The 17,720-nt window shown below is 37.7% G+C and overlaps 1 protein-coding gene across 1 annotated transcript; it reads left to right on the top strand.

Annotated features, from left to right (window-relative positions):
• Positions 1 to 7,026: 7,026 nt before the first annotated feature.
• On the top strand, positions 7,027 to 17,268 carry LOC124134497. Its single transcript, XM_046499341.2, has 8 exons — positions 7,027 to 7,084; positions 8,534 to 8,621; positions 9,249 to 9,431; positions 9,801 to 9,944; positions 13,276 to 13,389; positions 14,138 to 14,317; positions 14,886 to 15,032; positions 16,652 to 17,268. Exons 2-8 carry the CDS (start codon positions 8,537 to 8,539, stop codon positions 17,227 to 17,229), a joined length of 1,431 nt encoding a protein of 476 aa, XP_046355297.2. The 5' UTR covers positions 7,027 to 7,084; positions 8,534 to 8,536; the 3' UTR covers positions 17,230 to 17,268.
• Positions 17,269 to 17,720: the final 452 nt, after the last annotated feature.

The raw sequence follows: 17,720 nt of genomic DNA, 5'->3' as shown, positions 1-17,720 counted from the left end.
AAAATGGCATAACATTACTAAATTATCAGATTATTATGTCATATGTTTCAGAAGTTATATCTCGCAGACAACCACAGCGTAGCGTCAATATGCCTAATGCCTAATGTCGTAACTGCTTTCGGGTGTCAAATGCGACCCTAATACAGTTTCTAAAAGTACTGTCGTTCTTGGTCATCACGGTCAGTTGACTTTGCAACTCGCCCTGTCAGCCTCGGCTCAGCTCAGTCAAGGAGTGATTGGTCTAACGACGCGTACTATAAGTTGTCTCCATCAGGATTCATACTCGCATAATAAAGAAACGCAACACCAGCTTTATACTCACATTGTTTTACTTACTCTCAGCCCATCTATCAATACACGACAGGATCAGACCGGCCAGACTCGTCACTAAATGGGGAAAGCTTAGAACGATCGGGATACAACTCGATGATTGCAAACCACGCTCTTTTCTCCTAATGTTAAAGGTATCATTTCATAGTGTTCGGGCCTGACCTGTCTTTGTCACATGTCACAATACCTCATTTTCATTGGTTAAAAGATAGATCTGACCATGAACTCATGTTTGTCGTAATCGGAAAAATACAGAAGCCTCCGTGCCAGATTGAACATCTCTCTATTGATTTTGTGACTCATTCCGGATGCTACAAATGAAAAGTATCTTACCTCTCTGCCTGTTTCATTAATTGATCGACGATAACATGGAACCAATCCAATGATAAGTATGAAATGGCCAGAATATTCTTGTGATAAAAGTGAAATGTCTTTTATCTATTAATTCCTTTCGATCTAAAAGTTCTATGTCACAAACTTATGTACATTTAGGTCCGATTCTACAGTGTATAAGTTTATTTCCTTCTAGTAACACAGGATTGAAATAAAGGATAAATATTGCTAATAATATATGTTTCGTTCATGAAACAGGGATTAAACTTGTTATGTATTCGGGCTTTATATATTTTACTATGACCCATTCCTCTGACAGATACACAAGTGTTTTCTTAAAGCAGTTCTTGGCCCTTAGTACAAATGTTCCAGATGTTATCGCAGTAATCGAATATTGGTAATATAAAAGAGTTATACAACGTCTGTAGGCTGTTTCTATTGAACCGATATTTGAAACTTCTTTAGAAATTTACCATTGGGTTTACTTTGGTAATAATTTCATTAATATACAATTGCCACTGACCATCACTTGCAAAGTAAGTCCAAGGTGTTTATGAGAATCTACAGATTGAATCTTAGTGCCATTCATTTGTTTACAAGGTTCACTTCGATTTCATAATGGCACGGGTGGCCCAGTCGTCTAAGGCGATTTGCTGTGCAGAGTTGCCTCCCTTGGGCACGCCAGAAACCTATGATTGTGGGTTCGAATCCCGGTTCGCCCCGATTATGTTTCTAGGTTTGTCAGCACCATACCCGTGCTCGTGGGTTTCACCGAAGTGGTAAACGTCTGAGACCTGCATCACTTCGGGCTTTCCTCCCACATTAAGCTGACACGCCGCGATATAACTGGAATACTGTCAAAAGCGGCGTTAAACCCAACTCACTCACTCTTAATGGCTCTTACTTTCCTTGCCCGTGATCATAGTTGTATGTGGGTTTTAGCGTTTGTGAGAAAATACATCCGAAACTGGATCAACATTTATGTACCTCGATATAGTCCAGTGTTTAGCGATACTGCTCCTTAAACGTTTCAGGTATTTCCACATTTGTTAACCTTCTTAAACGCTTTTCTAGTATTTCTGCCATAATCTACGTCAACTACGCTTATTATCAACTAATATTATCAACTTGTAATAGTGTACTGGGTACTTGTCTGATCATTCCCAATGTGTGTTATATTTGCAGTTAACTTTTGTCATCGCTGTCATGAATTGAAATGTTCTTCCTTTGATATGTTTTTTTTAATAAAAGGTGTAAAACAATTTTGTTGCCTTCCCAGACTTCATATTTTACAATGCTGTGATTCACGTTCAGGAACATTATGCCACGTGCTTTCAAAAGCATATTGATAAGCAAAAGCATATCCGGTGACGATGCAATTGTTATGTATTACATGGAAACTCATCATCATCATGTAAGTGGACTATTTTGGCAGAGAGCAGTTTAAGGATTAAATTATGTTCTATTTTCGTAACTGTCGCATTGATCTTTATCAGGTAGCCTAGTGGTTAAAGCGTTCGCTCGTCACGCCCAAGACCCGGGTTCGATTCCCGACATGGGTATAATGTGTGAAGCCCATTTCTGGGCTCCCCCGCCGTGATATTGCTGGAATATTGTTAAAAGCGGCGTAAAACCATACTCACTCACTCACTGATCTTTATCGGGGCCATTTATAATTCAGACAGCTCGAGGAGGCGCATAGGAAATCCTTCCCGAGGACAAAGACATCACTGGGACACACTTTCTGCAACTGTACATGAGTATGTTAATTCACCAACCTTCCATACTTGTCTTAGAATATGTCTTGTAATAGAAAACTGTGAGTCTTTGTATGTTGGATACAAATACGCTATTTGTGTGTAAAATCTTGATACCCCTTAAACCAACAAAACAGTTTGGTATATGTACTACATTTGAACCACAGGGCTATTTTTGCTGCAATGTCTGAATCTCTAATTTGTTTTATTGAAATAGCTCTTTGATGTTATTTTGAATATTGCAATTCTCTAACAGGTTCTGAACTGCGAAAAAAGGATGTGCGCATAAAGTCATCTATGGTGCACAAACCTGTTGACAGCAGGGTATTTTCCTTAATCGTTACAAATATGATACGTAATTCAGAAAATGTTTACTATATAACACTAAGAAATAGTGTACTGCGTTCTAAATCACGGAGTATCTCTGTTGTTGAACAATTTCTTGTCAGATTGGCCTTCAAATTGTTTAAAGTTGCAACATAGGACCTAGCAGATAAATGTTCAATTCTGTTAATGAATTTCAAAATCCAGACTATGTGATCTTGAGATATACCCAACTATCTCGAATGACACCTATCAACGGCGATCATCACGTTGAACAATTACGTGATGGTTTTTATAATGCATATTTTTTGTGTGTATGCACGTTTTGTGACAGAGCTGCTGCAACGCGGCAGCTAGCAATTCAGCTTCTTTTGACGTCGGCTAGTCACGACAACATCCCACCCATGTATTCGCTGGCATAGGTTACCGGACATCAGCATAACGAAAATCCGAAAGTTAGACTATCATTTGTCGGACTTCCATTTTTTGTGGAAGCCTCGGTGGCTGAGTGGGTTAGATCGCTGACTTTGTGTGCTGGCGATTTGGTGCCTCACTCTGGCAGTGTTGGTTTGAATCCCGGTTTGAATCCCGGACGGGACTCTACCCAAAAAAATACGAGAATCTGAACTTTACTCAGAAAGTGTTATCCCAAATGTAACATTTGTTACATTTGACCACTTTCTAAATGGCATTGTGTGTTCATGTCTTTAAAACTAAAATGTTTTAGAATTATCTGCCATCGGTCACTGGGCTTATGTGTCCAAGGTAATTTTAAAGAGGTTATCGACGGTAATTTTTGCTTTGCGTAATCGGAAGGTAGCCAGTCGTGTACCTCTTCATCTGAACCTCGTTCTCGGTGCTGACAGTCTGGGATGTGCGAGAGGTACAATGTCAGTACCCGAGGGCCTTGGACCTATTACCGTAGTTACCCCAACAAGCACAAAAAGTTATCTTCGTTTAACAGCTTTTATTCCCACTTTGTGTTGCCGGTCAACCCACTCTATTTGTCACCTAAATACGAGACTTCGGCCGCAAAGCTTCAGTCTCAGTCGAAATGCTGGTGCCTAAGCTTGGTTTTTGGTTCGAAGATTGTGACAACAAGCCGAGAGCGGAGCACCAGTCCAGATGTAGTCTCCCCAGCCGCTCTCTCGATCTGGGGCTTTGGGCCCTTTTTAAACCGGCACTTACGTCACAGTTCTACTCATTTTTCCATGTATCATTGGTCAACCACCTTTCCCCCCTACACTAGATCATTCTAACCCACTCTTGTATAATAGCAAGATATAGATGCTATATATATATTATATATATGTGTTCCTTTGTTTTCATGAAATGCACATTCAAGCCTTTTTATAGGTTTGTTAGAATGTAAACTTAAGCCGCTGTGTATTGATATTTTATGGACGTTTTATTTGCACTTTTATAGGCCTCATCTTATACATATCTGTTGACAGGACATGATGATCAGATTTAACTGCCCCTGATGTTTGAATGTACGTGTCTGTTGACATTCATGCATCGTCGATGTCAGACATGTGTACGGCTCTGTGAATAAATCTTTTATCCAACGAGAGTAGTTGAACCCTCTATCAAACAAAAGGTTAGAAGTATGGCGAATTCAACAATGTTGCTTGTGTAGAGATTGCCAGTGATTATCACTGACCTATTACACACCTTCACATTGCCTGTATGTAAGCTCTGGTACACTCACATGAAGGAACCGTGGGAAATTAACTATTAAATATTTTCATAATTTTGCATAATGCTGAAAAGCTCAAAATAATATGTACATAATATTGTGTTAGAGCAGGTTACATACAACAATGTTGATATTTCCAGCAATTAGACAAACCGCTGACGAGAAATACAAAATAGTTAATATATACATCCTTGTTCGGGGCTCTATATTTCCTATTATTCCCGTCAGAATGTATTGACAATATGCAAGCGATTGATGAATACAAGTTTCAGACCCAACGAAATTATGAAAAGTCGCGTACATGCATTGTAAATGTCAGCTCGCGTCGAAGCTTGCCGCACGTCTCTTCAGTTAGGATCAAGACAAAGTGGTCATCTCCCAGGTCGGGATTGACGTGCCACGCGGCGATATTTGAAACATTGATTGAATATGCCATGTCGGCAAAACGTGTACTTTGTACAACAAATGGGTGTAATGGATTATGTGAAACATTCAATTGAATTTGTTGGGATATGAATGAATATTTCAGCATGAAGTAAGACTTTTCTTTATTGTGACCTTTGATACGTGCTGAAAATGAGATGTTTGATTCGACGGCCAGAATCAAATTATTTTTAAATTGTTGTGTGATCTATCCTTGTCATTTATTGAGACTGCATAATAGCTCCACTCATAACACTACCTCTTATCACTAACTAGTAAAGAATCTACATACCACCTACACGTATACATATGACTTTACTCAGATCTACCTCCCTTTAACACTATCTACAACCACTTAGTGACTCCCTTGTGCCAGCCACCCTATTCAAACATACACGCTATCTCTCTCAGTATTATATGACGGTGTTTTATATTAACAATTGTTTGAAATTAAAATACCATTGACTATTCATTATTGGATATGGCAACAACGTGTCAGGGGAGTATCCATCTGTATATTGTGACAGAAACTTGGGAATTAATTAAAACATTATTAACTCTTTCAACACCAGTCAACCAGAAGTGTTTACTGCTGGGACACCGAGTTCCCAGAGACTCTTGTGTGATAGATGAAGCCAACATTTATCAAAGAAAATACCTGCTTGTAAAATATATTTGCTACTACATGTTATACACCATTTGAAAGGTCTGATCCTAAGGTTTATAATTATGAAAGTTATGTTTTTCACATTATTTAAAAAAGTGCATTTACAACTTAATTAAATTCGTTGTAAATAAAAAATGTACGCTAACACGTTGTTAACATCCAGATTAAGGACCAAGGAAGCGAAAACTTGACGATTTTCGGCAAATATATGATTTCATAATATCCACGTACCTATTTCTGTTTTATTTTCATTGTTTACGTAATTGGAAAATCATTTTAAAAAGAATTATAAATAGTTTCTGTGATCGCCCATTTCCCGATAACAGCGACTGTCCGCTCAGTAAAATGAAGAAATACCCCTGTTTTCGAGGTTTCGTATGAATAACACGTGCGTCGAAGAATGGCATATGACACATCGCTGGAAAGCTTATTCCTTCATCTACACGCTCGTAACATCGACTGGTTGTTTCTCGTAGTTATAACAAGTGATTTCATTGGATTAAAATTGGTTTCTAAGACGCTTTCTTGCTGAAATCTGCTACAAGTTTCGTGATTGGTCAATTTTGAGCACGTGACCTAAGGCAGCCAATCAAATTACAGCTGTGATACCAAGCTCGTGTTCGATAAATTACAGAAGTTTGCGAAAGAATTTTGTTAAATCGTGTTATTCTGAACGTTTTGAGCAGGAAATCACGATATATATTAAAAATATGGAACTTCGTGAATGTATCGTGCTAGGTAACGAGCTGTGACAAAGATTTTTCATGCATATATTTTTGCATTAAACATCGTGTCCGAGCCGAGAATTCAAGGCGACGAAAGCCGAGATGTCATTTGACTTACATTACACGCGATCGCATGAAAAGATGGAAATAATAATATAGATGTAAGTTTGATTACTTTTAGATATGTTTTTGTTGATTTTATTTATTACTTTGTATAATATATTTAAAGATTTGTTTAAAACGTCTTTATTTTCCTCTTTGACGTGTTCGATGTGGACCCGTTGTCGAAATGTGTGTCCGAGAATTTTATTTTCAATAACATCGCGAGAAATAGTGAATAATGTTTTAATTTAACGATAAAAAATGTTAAATTAAAATGGAATATGCATTTCAGACATTGTGAAATGTGATAGATTTAATAAATGAATGGCATTACAGGTAGGTCCATAAAAATATATACTATTTTGACGTGACTACGGCTTGGCCGGATAACCGGCCTGCGGTGTCTGGGGACTCGATGCTTCTTGGCCGGATAACCGGCCTACGGTGTTGAAAGAGTTAAACATGTTGGTATCAGGGATGAAGATTCAGTTCCAAAAGGACATGGCCGATAGTAATCTAATACACAATTCTCGGTGTTCATGTTGAATGTATCAATGTGAATTATTCTAATATTCTCAGATATTAAGAAATACAAGCTTGTTCTGGTCTTGTTAACTGGAAGTATGATTAATTCTGAGATTATTAAAATATCAAGAATATATAAATAAGCATTGGATGTCGTTGATAGTTGCGTCTCGACGACAGAGAGCACCGCCACAGAAAGGTAAGTTATTCCTCTTAACAAAATAACACTATGTATTACAACGTAGGACGAGGGACTATTTTCATCCTTATTGCATCTGCAGAACTCAAGAATTGAGCAAAACATTTAGAAATGTTCATCTGAATGAGAGATAAACTTTCTTCATTTCACAATTGCATATTTAAGACTTCTGACAACACTAAAGGATTGAGGTACGGATACAATGTATTCAATAAGAGGCAAGTCTTTGAACCAAACCGATTTTTCATAGACGATAAAATCATTACAAACACATGGTAAAACATTCATCTTCGGTCGCGGACTTGCTCAAATTTAGAAGTTTCTTCGAAGCTCTAAAAATCTTTTTTGACTCCATTTAGCCATAATTATGTTTTGACGATGTCGGAAATCTAAAATTTGCAATTGTTAGAAAGGAAAATGGGTAGCTTTGAGCCATTTTAACACTAAGTTTCATTAGTGTACAATTTGACATTTCTTGTGGGCCAGAAAGGTCCCTTTAGGTCGCAATTCGCTGGTAGTGGTTATTTTGGTGTGTTGATACAAGTGAATACAATGTATTTTTAGTGTCAAAATAACGTAAACGTTACAATCGCCCTGTCAAGCACAACTCAACATTCTGTTACAGTAAACAACGTGTATAACGAACACACTTATAACGATGTGAAGGATATAACGAAATGTTTTATTGGGGTCCCGGTCATTTGCGATAACCTTCAGTTGATATTTGTCCCTTGGAGTTCGATATAACCGTAGTTTACAGTATATGCACACACCGTTGATGCAGCTCCAATATCTTGTCTAAGTGACTTTTAAAAAATATTTTAAAAATATTGAATACAACTGATTTTATATGACAACAGACTTTAACAATAGTCAACATCCACCTACTTGTTGACTTGATAAGCGCTAAAAAAGGCGTTATTGTGCTGTGGATTTTCATAACAACGGATTGATTACCACAAGGACAGTTGTTCAAATCCTAAATTATAAAAATAGGTGTACATAATATTGCAAGTCAATAATGATTATTGAAAAGTTAGCATATTCATTAATCTAAACTGTGCCAGTACGCTATATCAACAGATGTGATCCTCGGCCGCGTCATACCAAAAGACGTTAAGAGATGGACCTTGTTGTTACCATGTCTGGCGCTCGGCATCAGTCCGGACTAGTTCAAGCAGCCACACAAACACACACACTTACATGCACTTCGCTATATAAGAGCAATAATCTTGGACGCGACGTTAACACCATTTCACCTCACCTCACCTTGGCCTGCGTGTATTCTTGATCCCATTCCACACACCACAAATGTTTAAACAAACCAATTTTTCACTTAGGGACACGTTGATAGCATTAACCTCCAATATATTATGTACATGCTTATGGCTTTCGTAACATAAGCGGCAAGTTATATTTTAAAAAAGAAGAAGTTTGCTTTACTTGCAGAAAATGATGGTGACAATCCTCCTCGCTGTGTGCATGTTATCCATGTGTTCAGCACAAGAACGAGCACCAAACCTACCTGATGAAGATGGTAAGTCTATACCGCCCTACACGATTGAGGGTCGTTGATTTGACAATCATTGAAGGTGCTGTGACGTTTAGGGAAATATAATGTGTTCCTGAACATGCTGAAATAAAATTCTTTTGTACTCAGGTTTTATCCAAACATTCTTGATATTCTGAAGAATAATGTGTTTTGGTGAAATAATGTATGTCTTGAAGAGAGGAAATGTTCCATCTAAAAATAGCAGAAAACTTTAATACTTCATTGATGACATAAAAACATTCATTTATATTTTTTAGTTCAACGACTTGATTTGAGGTTTCATTGATGTAAACCGCAAGCATGCTGCAAACAATATGTGTATGTCTACTGAGGTATCAACCATTCTAAACAGTTATTACAATTAGGTGTGCATGTTAACAAATGACACCTGTATCGCTTCGGGATTAACACTCCGATATTGTTTTGGCATATATATCTATCCATGTAATCATCATGGGACCTATCCCTACTTTAGTAGGCTCTTTCCACAAACAATTATAACCAGGAATTAGCACAAGGCATATTGTCCTTCAAATGCATATCATGTTACTGTTATATACGATAATAATCAAACATACATGGCTCGTTCACATTTCACAACATATCTTTCAGACTTCTGCCTGCGTTCAGCTTTCGCTCCAAAACTTGCGGAGCGATGGCCATTTTTCGGCTTGGAAACTGGCTTGGATGACACAAAACTTGCAAGGACATATAGAGCATCGGATGGTGGACATCTCTTGGAATATGCTCCAGCGCTTGATGCATGTGGTGGGAAATACCCAATCTGGAGAAAACGTAACCATATCCTGTACTTCTTGCTGTTATACTTGATACACCAATATATTTATGTTCCTCTTGACGGCATGTTCATTTTCCGCATTTTGTCTTTTTATGGTTATTTCAGCCCGCTATTACTGGCACATAAAACACCCTGTTGTAAATACTTTGAGTGAAGAATGGAACGGATGATTAGTGTAAACGCCCGGAACACTATATTCCCATGTCGTAGTTAAATCAGGAAAGTGGGTAAGTGTCTATCAAGACACAATATGGTAATTCATACCACAGGACATATTACGATATGATGTTATACTTGTAACCAACGTCTCGACATGTTTATGATACAATATCATTGAATTTCACCACTACATATTCAATCTTCAGAATTCAGAAACGACACATCAGTGGTGTGCATTAAAACTGAGAAAAGCGATTGTGCTCAAGAAATGGAGATAGAAACACGAATCTGTAACGGTGTTGAAGTATACAGCCTGAGAACTGATTTTGAAGGAAGTACCTTTTGTTTTCGTAAGTATGTTTGCATTAATCTTATAATGTGAAGTCCAAGATGTTGGAGTAGTCAATTTTGATATTGTAGAAAACCTCAGTGTAGCAAAAACGCATTGTATATATCCATGGTTCAACGATACCTGCCTATTTTGAAACAAAGTAGTAAAATGGAGAAGATATTGGGCAAATACAAAATGATCAACAGCCAAAGACAACCGAAAAATCTTAGAAAGATTTTGACAAGTTCTAAATTTGATTCTATTGTCATCACTCCACAGGTTTCTAAGTGCGATGGCAAACGTTGCCTTACTTGCAGCAATATAGTTGAAGGCTGTTAAGTCCAAATTACAAAGGACATTAAATTTACTGTTAAACAAAATATCACTTGTGACACTAGAAATGTTATTTACTTGATTAATTGAAGTGGAAGTGCAATGAAAAGTATATCGGAAAGACAGAACTTAAATTAATAAGAAGAATGAATCTTCACCGTTCACAAATAAAGCAGCCACACAACCGCAAGATTCCACTCAGTGAACATTTAGATACATGTGGAAGCGGCAATTAGTTTTCCCGCTATATAAGCAAAATTTGATCATGAACCTACATTGTTTCAAAAAGAGTAAAATATCATTCATAAATACGCGCCTACCTTAAATGTAAAGGCGTAAGTTATTTGTCCATTGTCCCGTTGGTATTGTGACGTCATGGTTCTCCTAAATGTAATGACGTCACGTAACTGTATGTTACTACTTCATGTCCGTTATTCAGTTAAGCGCTAGCCAATTAAAACTGTGTTCAATCATAATTGAATAATTATTCTTCCCCGCCCTTAAGGCGGGGAAGTATACGGGAAACGTTAAGTTTGTGGCATGTATGTCGACATGTTGGTTTATTTGAAATTTCAAGCCACGCATTTACGGAAACAAAACATACAAATCATGTGCGTCGAATGTTGATGCTATTCTTTTCCAGCAATAAGAGATACTTCAAAATCGTCTTTATGTAGTTAATTGATGCATCTGACCGTTTCTGGTCATTAGCTGACATTATTAAACCATTCATGTGTAATCCGATGTCCTTTTTTCCTCAAGGACTAATTTTCTGATTTTCACGGTGTATACAAAAGAAGAACTGTGCTCCGGAGATCGTTAATAACAGGATAATAAAAAATATGTTCTGAATATGCTTATTCATGAACAACGACGACATCTCAATTTAAATGTAATATGGCTGAATTCCATATTCTACATACCACACTTTTGATTGTTTGGATGCTCATGTTCACTGGAAATATTTGGAATAGTTATATTCCGTATTTTGAATTAACCCAGTCCCCCGTGTGTGTTTTTTAATCAGTGCACCGCACATAACCACATGTGAAACGTTTGGTAGCAAAGTCAAAGCAAAATCGGAGTAGTGTGTCAGCGAATTTGCATCAAGGCTGTAGTATTTTTCAACCGTTTAATGGAATTCAATGTACAGCCGTAGCTCTGGTCATTCATATATTTTGTGTCCCATAGCTCAAATCTATTTGCGTCTGTACCGTGTTCCACTGACCTCGATAATCTGTTGCATGAAGGCACAGCTCTCTACAGCCACAAAGTTAACACCGAAGGCTATGAGGAGTATTTAGGTCATAATCAGTCCCCAGCAGCCACTGCCTCAAGCGATATTGTCCACATAACAGATCAGTTTTATGGCTCCGTCACAGGTGCTCCAAATATTGAAGCAGGGAAAACAAATTTCATAGAGTCATTTCAAAAAGCAATATTGATATCCCCGTCACTTTTGGTAACTTTTAATGATGTCTCCATTGCAATTTTTACGGATTTCGATTCGTATGCATTATTTGACTGTCATCAGCGGAATGGTCTTGGTCAGATTGATCCGAATGGACAAGCGGTTTTACTTCTGTTTAGTAGTATGGATGAATTGTCATGTTACATCTTAACAGTATATATATATATCAGGCTACTATGCTTGTCGTAAGAGGCGTCGATCCCAATTGCGTGGATCGATGCTCATGATATTAGGCACTGGATTTTCAGGTCCAGACTCGATTATTTACAGACCGCCGTCATATAGCTGGGATATTGTTGAGTGCGGCGTTAAACGACAAACCAATCAATCATCATCATATGAACTCAAACCAGTCATTGTTACAAGTAAACCACATTCCACAACAGTTACTGACACTGGATAAAAAACAGTATATAGAAAAAAAACAAGTAACTCAACTCATCATGATCACAATTACTATTCTTTGAAAGAAAGAAATACACACAAAAACTGACCAAAAAACGTAAAACAAGAGACGAGGAATCTCCGTTATTGATTAGTCCCGGTATTGAAATGTTCTCCAACTACGTGATAATATTTGGAGTATGTGCATCTGTGTTTGTGACAAAAAGACCTTATCTAGTATGACTTTTTTTGCCATATGGAGCCCTTAGTATTTTCATTTACATTATTATAACCAAATGCTAAGTGTAAAAAGAATGTGATCTATTTTTTGAGTAAGTGCATCTGCCAATGTTGTTGGCAGTTTTGACACTATTTCCACATGTTTACATTTGTGCCAGAAATTGCTTCCATTTCCTTCGATCTACTTTTTAAATAAAGACCCAGGTAAGAATAGGTGTTCAGCAACCTATGCTTGCCGTAAGAGGCGACGAACAGGATTGGGTAGTCAGGCTCGCCGATTTGGTCGATGCATAACAGCATATTCCAATTGCGTAGTTCGATGCTCTTGGTGTCAATCACTGGATGATCTGGTCCAGACTGGATTATTTACAGACCTCCGTCATATGGCTGGAATAATGCTGAGTGCGGCGTTAAACAAGAAACTATTTTTAAATAGACCTACCCTATGCAAATGTATCAACTGTATTGCCCAATACTCAAAATAAATAATATTTTTTTCCACAACAGGGTTGTGTTATTTGTGGTTAATATAATTATGCTCCATCATGCCTTTCAGTAACATCATAATTATGCGTTTGTGAGGCATCACATATGGCGGGGAACTTTGATGCTCTGCATCAATGTTTTCTTGTTATTATTATACAAACACACACACACACACACACACACACACACACACACATATATGTGAATCCAACGATGCTTAGTGTTACATATGTGAGCACCTTTCTTTTGTGCAGTTTGCAACTTGATCAAGATCGAAATCAATCTCTAGGATTTGTTTTTAACATTATAGCAAGTTACGCTCATGTTATTTACTTCATGCGATGCGGTTTTACTATATATTTGCTTTAAGGCATATTTCGTTTACTTCATATACTTCTAGACATTCAAGCACTTGCTGCAATATTTGTTCTTTCAGAACCCAATTTCTGTCACTTCCAACCATGTCAAAATGGAGGCAAATGTGTTAACAGACGTGACGGCTATCACTGCGAATGTCCTACAGGATTTTCAGGTCCTACCTGTCAAGGCGGTATGCATGCATTCCTTATGAAACCTTAAATGATAATTACAAAATACGATGAGGATATGATATGACCAGTTGTAAACACGAAACAGAATGATATAAGGAATTTTGACCGTAGTGTGTGTCTGTAGGGTTATAAATATAATGATATCAATGTATGACTTTAGCCGACATGTTTAACATGGCTACGTTAGGATTTCCCTGATAGACGTAACGTTCTATTATTCATAACTTACACTGCGAAAGAATCTGAGCATTGACGTTGAAACATTTAAAACATAATGTTATTACTATGGTACCCAGTTTATCAATGGTACTCCTTGTTTGTCGTCAATTGGATCTGATGGTCATACGGAGTGACATGGCTGGGTGTGTCACCGATTTCAATGATCCTTATATTGATCTTACATCTTTCCTTGTCCAGACTCGGTTATTTTCAGACCCACATGCTTCAGCTGAAATACCGAATATTGCAATGTGAAGCAACATTCCCTCGTTTGTGCACTTGTGGCTCACATATATCGTTCTTAAGGCATACTAATGTTGAGAATGTTAATTCAATTTCCAAGCGTAATGTAATGAATATTGTACAGTTTAAGTTTGGCAATACTAATGTTCAACCTTTACATTTGATCAACTTTTGTGATACGATCAAACATGTGAAGTGGAAAAAGTACAGGGTGTGCAGTTTTACGTTCATCAACATAATATGTGTGTTTCGGAGCTGTTCATTGTGAAAATATTTTGATTTAAGATCCTTGCAACAACTATCGGACGTTACCGGACATGGACCTACGATCCCCAAGCAACACGGTGCCTCATAGTTACAATGACACCATTGCTCCGGGCTGGTATGAAGCACCCATGGGATGGACAATGGCTGATAGTGATCCATATTTTGCATGTGGAACAGAGTTTTCCTTATATACCTTAGGTTTGTAATTTTGTTTTATGGGGCCTGTTCACACATATGCGTTTATTTACATGCTCTACTAAAACACAGATGAACAAATATTGGAATTCGTTATTTCCCTCTGTACACATCTCTTAACACCAAGTTGTACAGAATAACAATGTGAGACTTCATATTAAGAAAATATAGCAAGGAAACAGAAACAAATATAAGGATGTACTAAGGATTATGAAGGATTCTTGGACTATAATTATTCCTTGCAAGAACCGAACATTTATCACACTTTTGGCAAATCATGTAATATTCAAACACGTTGATATTTTTTTCTCAATTTTAAATATTTAGTACACTAGGTTTGTAAAATCGTCTAAAGGCTGTGGGAATCTTGTGCACCTACCTTGTTGTTAGCCACTAAAACGGAGTCAACAGCATATAAAGCAATAAATAGTTAGGCTGGCCATCGAGAACGAGAGAGTAATAATCTTTGAAATTCATGCCATCACATTTTTCTTCAAAGAGGAAAGATTCCAAGTCATTTAGGTAAGGTGTAACCAAGACTGGAGATAGATGTGTTGTTTTTTGCTTGCAGCGACAGACGGAGATATGATGCTTATGTGCGAGTCTTTCTTTACCCCTGGTCAGTGTTACCAGCCCTTCGTCCTGAAAACATTGACCTGTGGGCAAAAACAATTGTATGGAATTTTCCACCTGAACGGTCTCGTCACGCATTGTTTCGGTATGTTATTAAATCAACATTCTACCAAGTGATATATATCTCTTATTTTGAAAAAACATCCAAAATACTGAATGAAATCAATGAAATGGTTTAAGCCACGGTGATTTTAATATTTCAATTCTCTATAATGGTATAACAAATGTTGCATCCATGAAGACTTTTATAATTGAATTGCTCTTCACTTTCGTTTTCTTATTTTGAAAATTAGATAGTGTCACTATGAACAGTTCACAAAGAAGAGACAGTTTATGGATAACTCTTTCTTTAAATACTGTAAAGGCGACATTTCGGTAAAGATCCTTGATAACGGTATAAGGATCTATACCGAAACGTCGCCTTTACAGTATTAACGAAGTTGTTATCCATAAATTTGTGTCAACTTCTACGTAATGCCTATCAAACAATACGAACAGTTCGTTTGAGCTTAGAATAAAATAAATATGGCAAAAGGTAACACATGGATTCAGTTCCCAGTGACCTAGTTGGTAGAAGAATTATTATGTTTATAACAAAAATTGAGATATTAAATCGCCTACCATATTACACCATTATGAAAGTATAACTTCTTGAGTTCGCCATGATTTGTTTCATTCCATTCCATAGCACACAGATTGCACAATAATCTTACCCGTTGCAATTCGCTATGCAGAGTTGCGTCCCTACTCGTGCCAGAAACCTTTGATAGTGGAGCGAACCCGATTTTATCCCTTAGTATGTTTCTAGGTTGTCAGCACTGAACCCGCCGCGTGTATTTCCACCAACCAATGAAACCATAGTAGGAGAAAGAATATATTGCATTCACACAGAGACCCCTTGTGTGGAGCCCTATTCCTCAGCTTGACAAGCAATGCTTTCCCCACGAGACCTCCACACAACCCTCTCACGGAAGTAAAAACGTACATCAAGCATAATTTTACAAAGCACAATTAAAAGAAACTGAATTTATAAAAACATGGAATTGCATTTGACATCATGTTTGTCAATTATGCGTCAAATTTGGAAATGTCCTCCACATGTCCCTCATAAAACCTTTTGAAAGCTTTACTGAAGCCTTGAATGTTGACGCTCTTTGAAATCTTGGTAGAAAGAGCATGCTTAATTGTATCTCAAAACTTGTGAAATGTAAACACGAAAGGCTGGAGCAGCTGGAATATTTGCTGGACAGGAAGGGGAAAATTGACTTTTGGAAAGTCATCCCCCTTGTTGTCTTTTGGATACTGTTTTCTCACTCGGAATCTTTATGCATAGATCTAAATATGAAACCATTGAGGCGGTCTCACTGATATCCTTTATTTCTAGTTCATGTACGTAAGTCAGTGGAAAGGATTTGGCTCTTTGATTGTTAATGAACGACATCAGATCATCGATATCCCTGAAGCTTAAGTAAAACTTCAGAGTCATATTCACCTCAAGTTATCTTACCATCACGAATGAACCTCAACAAGTTGGTTATGTAGGTGCAACTGACACCATCGCTGGGGTGTATCAACTTGAAACCTTTGTGTGAGGAGTAATTGATTTCCAATCAAACGAATGCTGCGAGTAAAATACTGCTCTCCTGAAGTGTTTGTCAAATTATTGAAGAATTGATCTAAAATGATGTCTTTGTTTTGTTTTAGAATGTACACCCTTCCCCCTGGATGTTCTGATCATAGAGGACGTATCTACCTCAGTAATGAAACATGATTATATCAAGATGAAGGAATTTGTCATGCAGGTTGTCAGTGGACTCGACATAAGTCCAAAAGGTACCAACGTCGCCTTTATGTCTGTAGGGCAAACTGCGAAAGTTGGGTTCCACTTGAATGCATACCAAAACGAATCAACCCTGTTAGCAGCTCTTGCTGCTCAACGTGGTACCGGTGGACGCACAGTCCTAGGTGATGCCATCTTACTGGCAGTGTCTGATATCTTCGAACCGGCCCATGGCGATCGTGCAGAGGCTCCAAACGTTGTCTTAATTTTCACCGATGGAAAAGCCAATGGCGGGGCAAATATCTACAGAAACAGCTGGCGTTTGAGCATGAGAGCTCAGGTGATTGTCGTGGCAGTGACGTCGGACGTGAATGTGGGTATAATGAGAACACTGGCATCGAACATGCACCATGTACTGGACATCAAGGACCAAAATGCCATAACTTTGGTCAAGAATGGAGTCACCCCATGCAAACGGTACATAGGGTATAGGCCTCAATAATAATGTAGCTGCGTCTGCAAATAAATAACTTGCATCCTATCAGTTATTTGTTGTTGAAAACATTTGAGTATTTGAGCAACGGTCCACAACAGCTGCTGTTTGTCGTCGGATTTCCCTGCTTTTAGGGATTACTTTATTTGACGAGTAAGGGTTTGAACCCAAACCTTTTAATAGTACTAAGAAAAACTGTGCAATAGTATTAAATCAATCTATAGTAGAACGTGCAAACAAAACCTGAATTAAGGACTGATTGACAGCTGTGTGCATGGTCGCTTTCGGCTATGTTTCAGTTCAATATTTCTTCTGATAGATGCCGGGTTTTTTAGTCAGGCAGTATGACGGCCCGACGTATATTGGAGTCGACACGTCTATGAGAGACCAGGTCACTACTTCTATTGCTAATACTAATACGGTTTCTAAAGGGGTGCCAATTATGCTTTGGTTCACAAGATATGTTATGGTGATGTTGTAACACTGTAATACAATTACAA

Source organism: Haliotis rufescens, unplaced genomic scaffold, assembly GCF_023055435.1.
Source record: "Haliotis rufescens isolate VD_foot unplaced genomic scaffold, xgHalRufe1.0.p SCAF_35, whole genome shotgun sequence".
Classification (NCBI taxonomy): Eukaryota; Metazoa; Mollusca; class Gastropoda; order Lepetellida; family Haliotidae; genus Haliotis; species Haliotis rufescens.
Note: the sequence above shows the minus strand (reverse complement) of the source record. Positions and strands in the feature narration are given on the sequence as shown.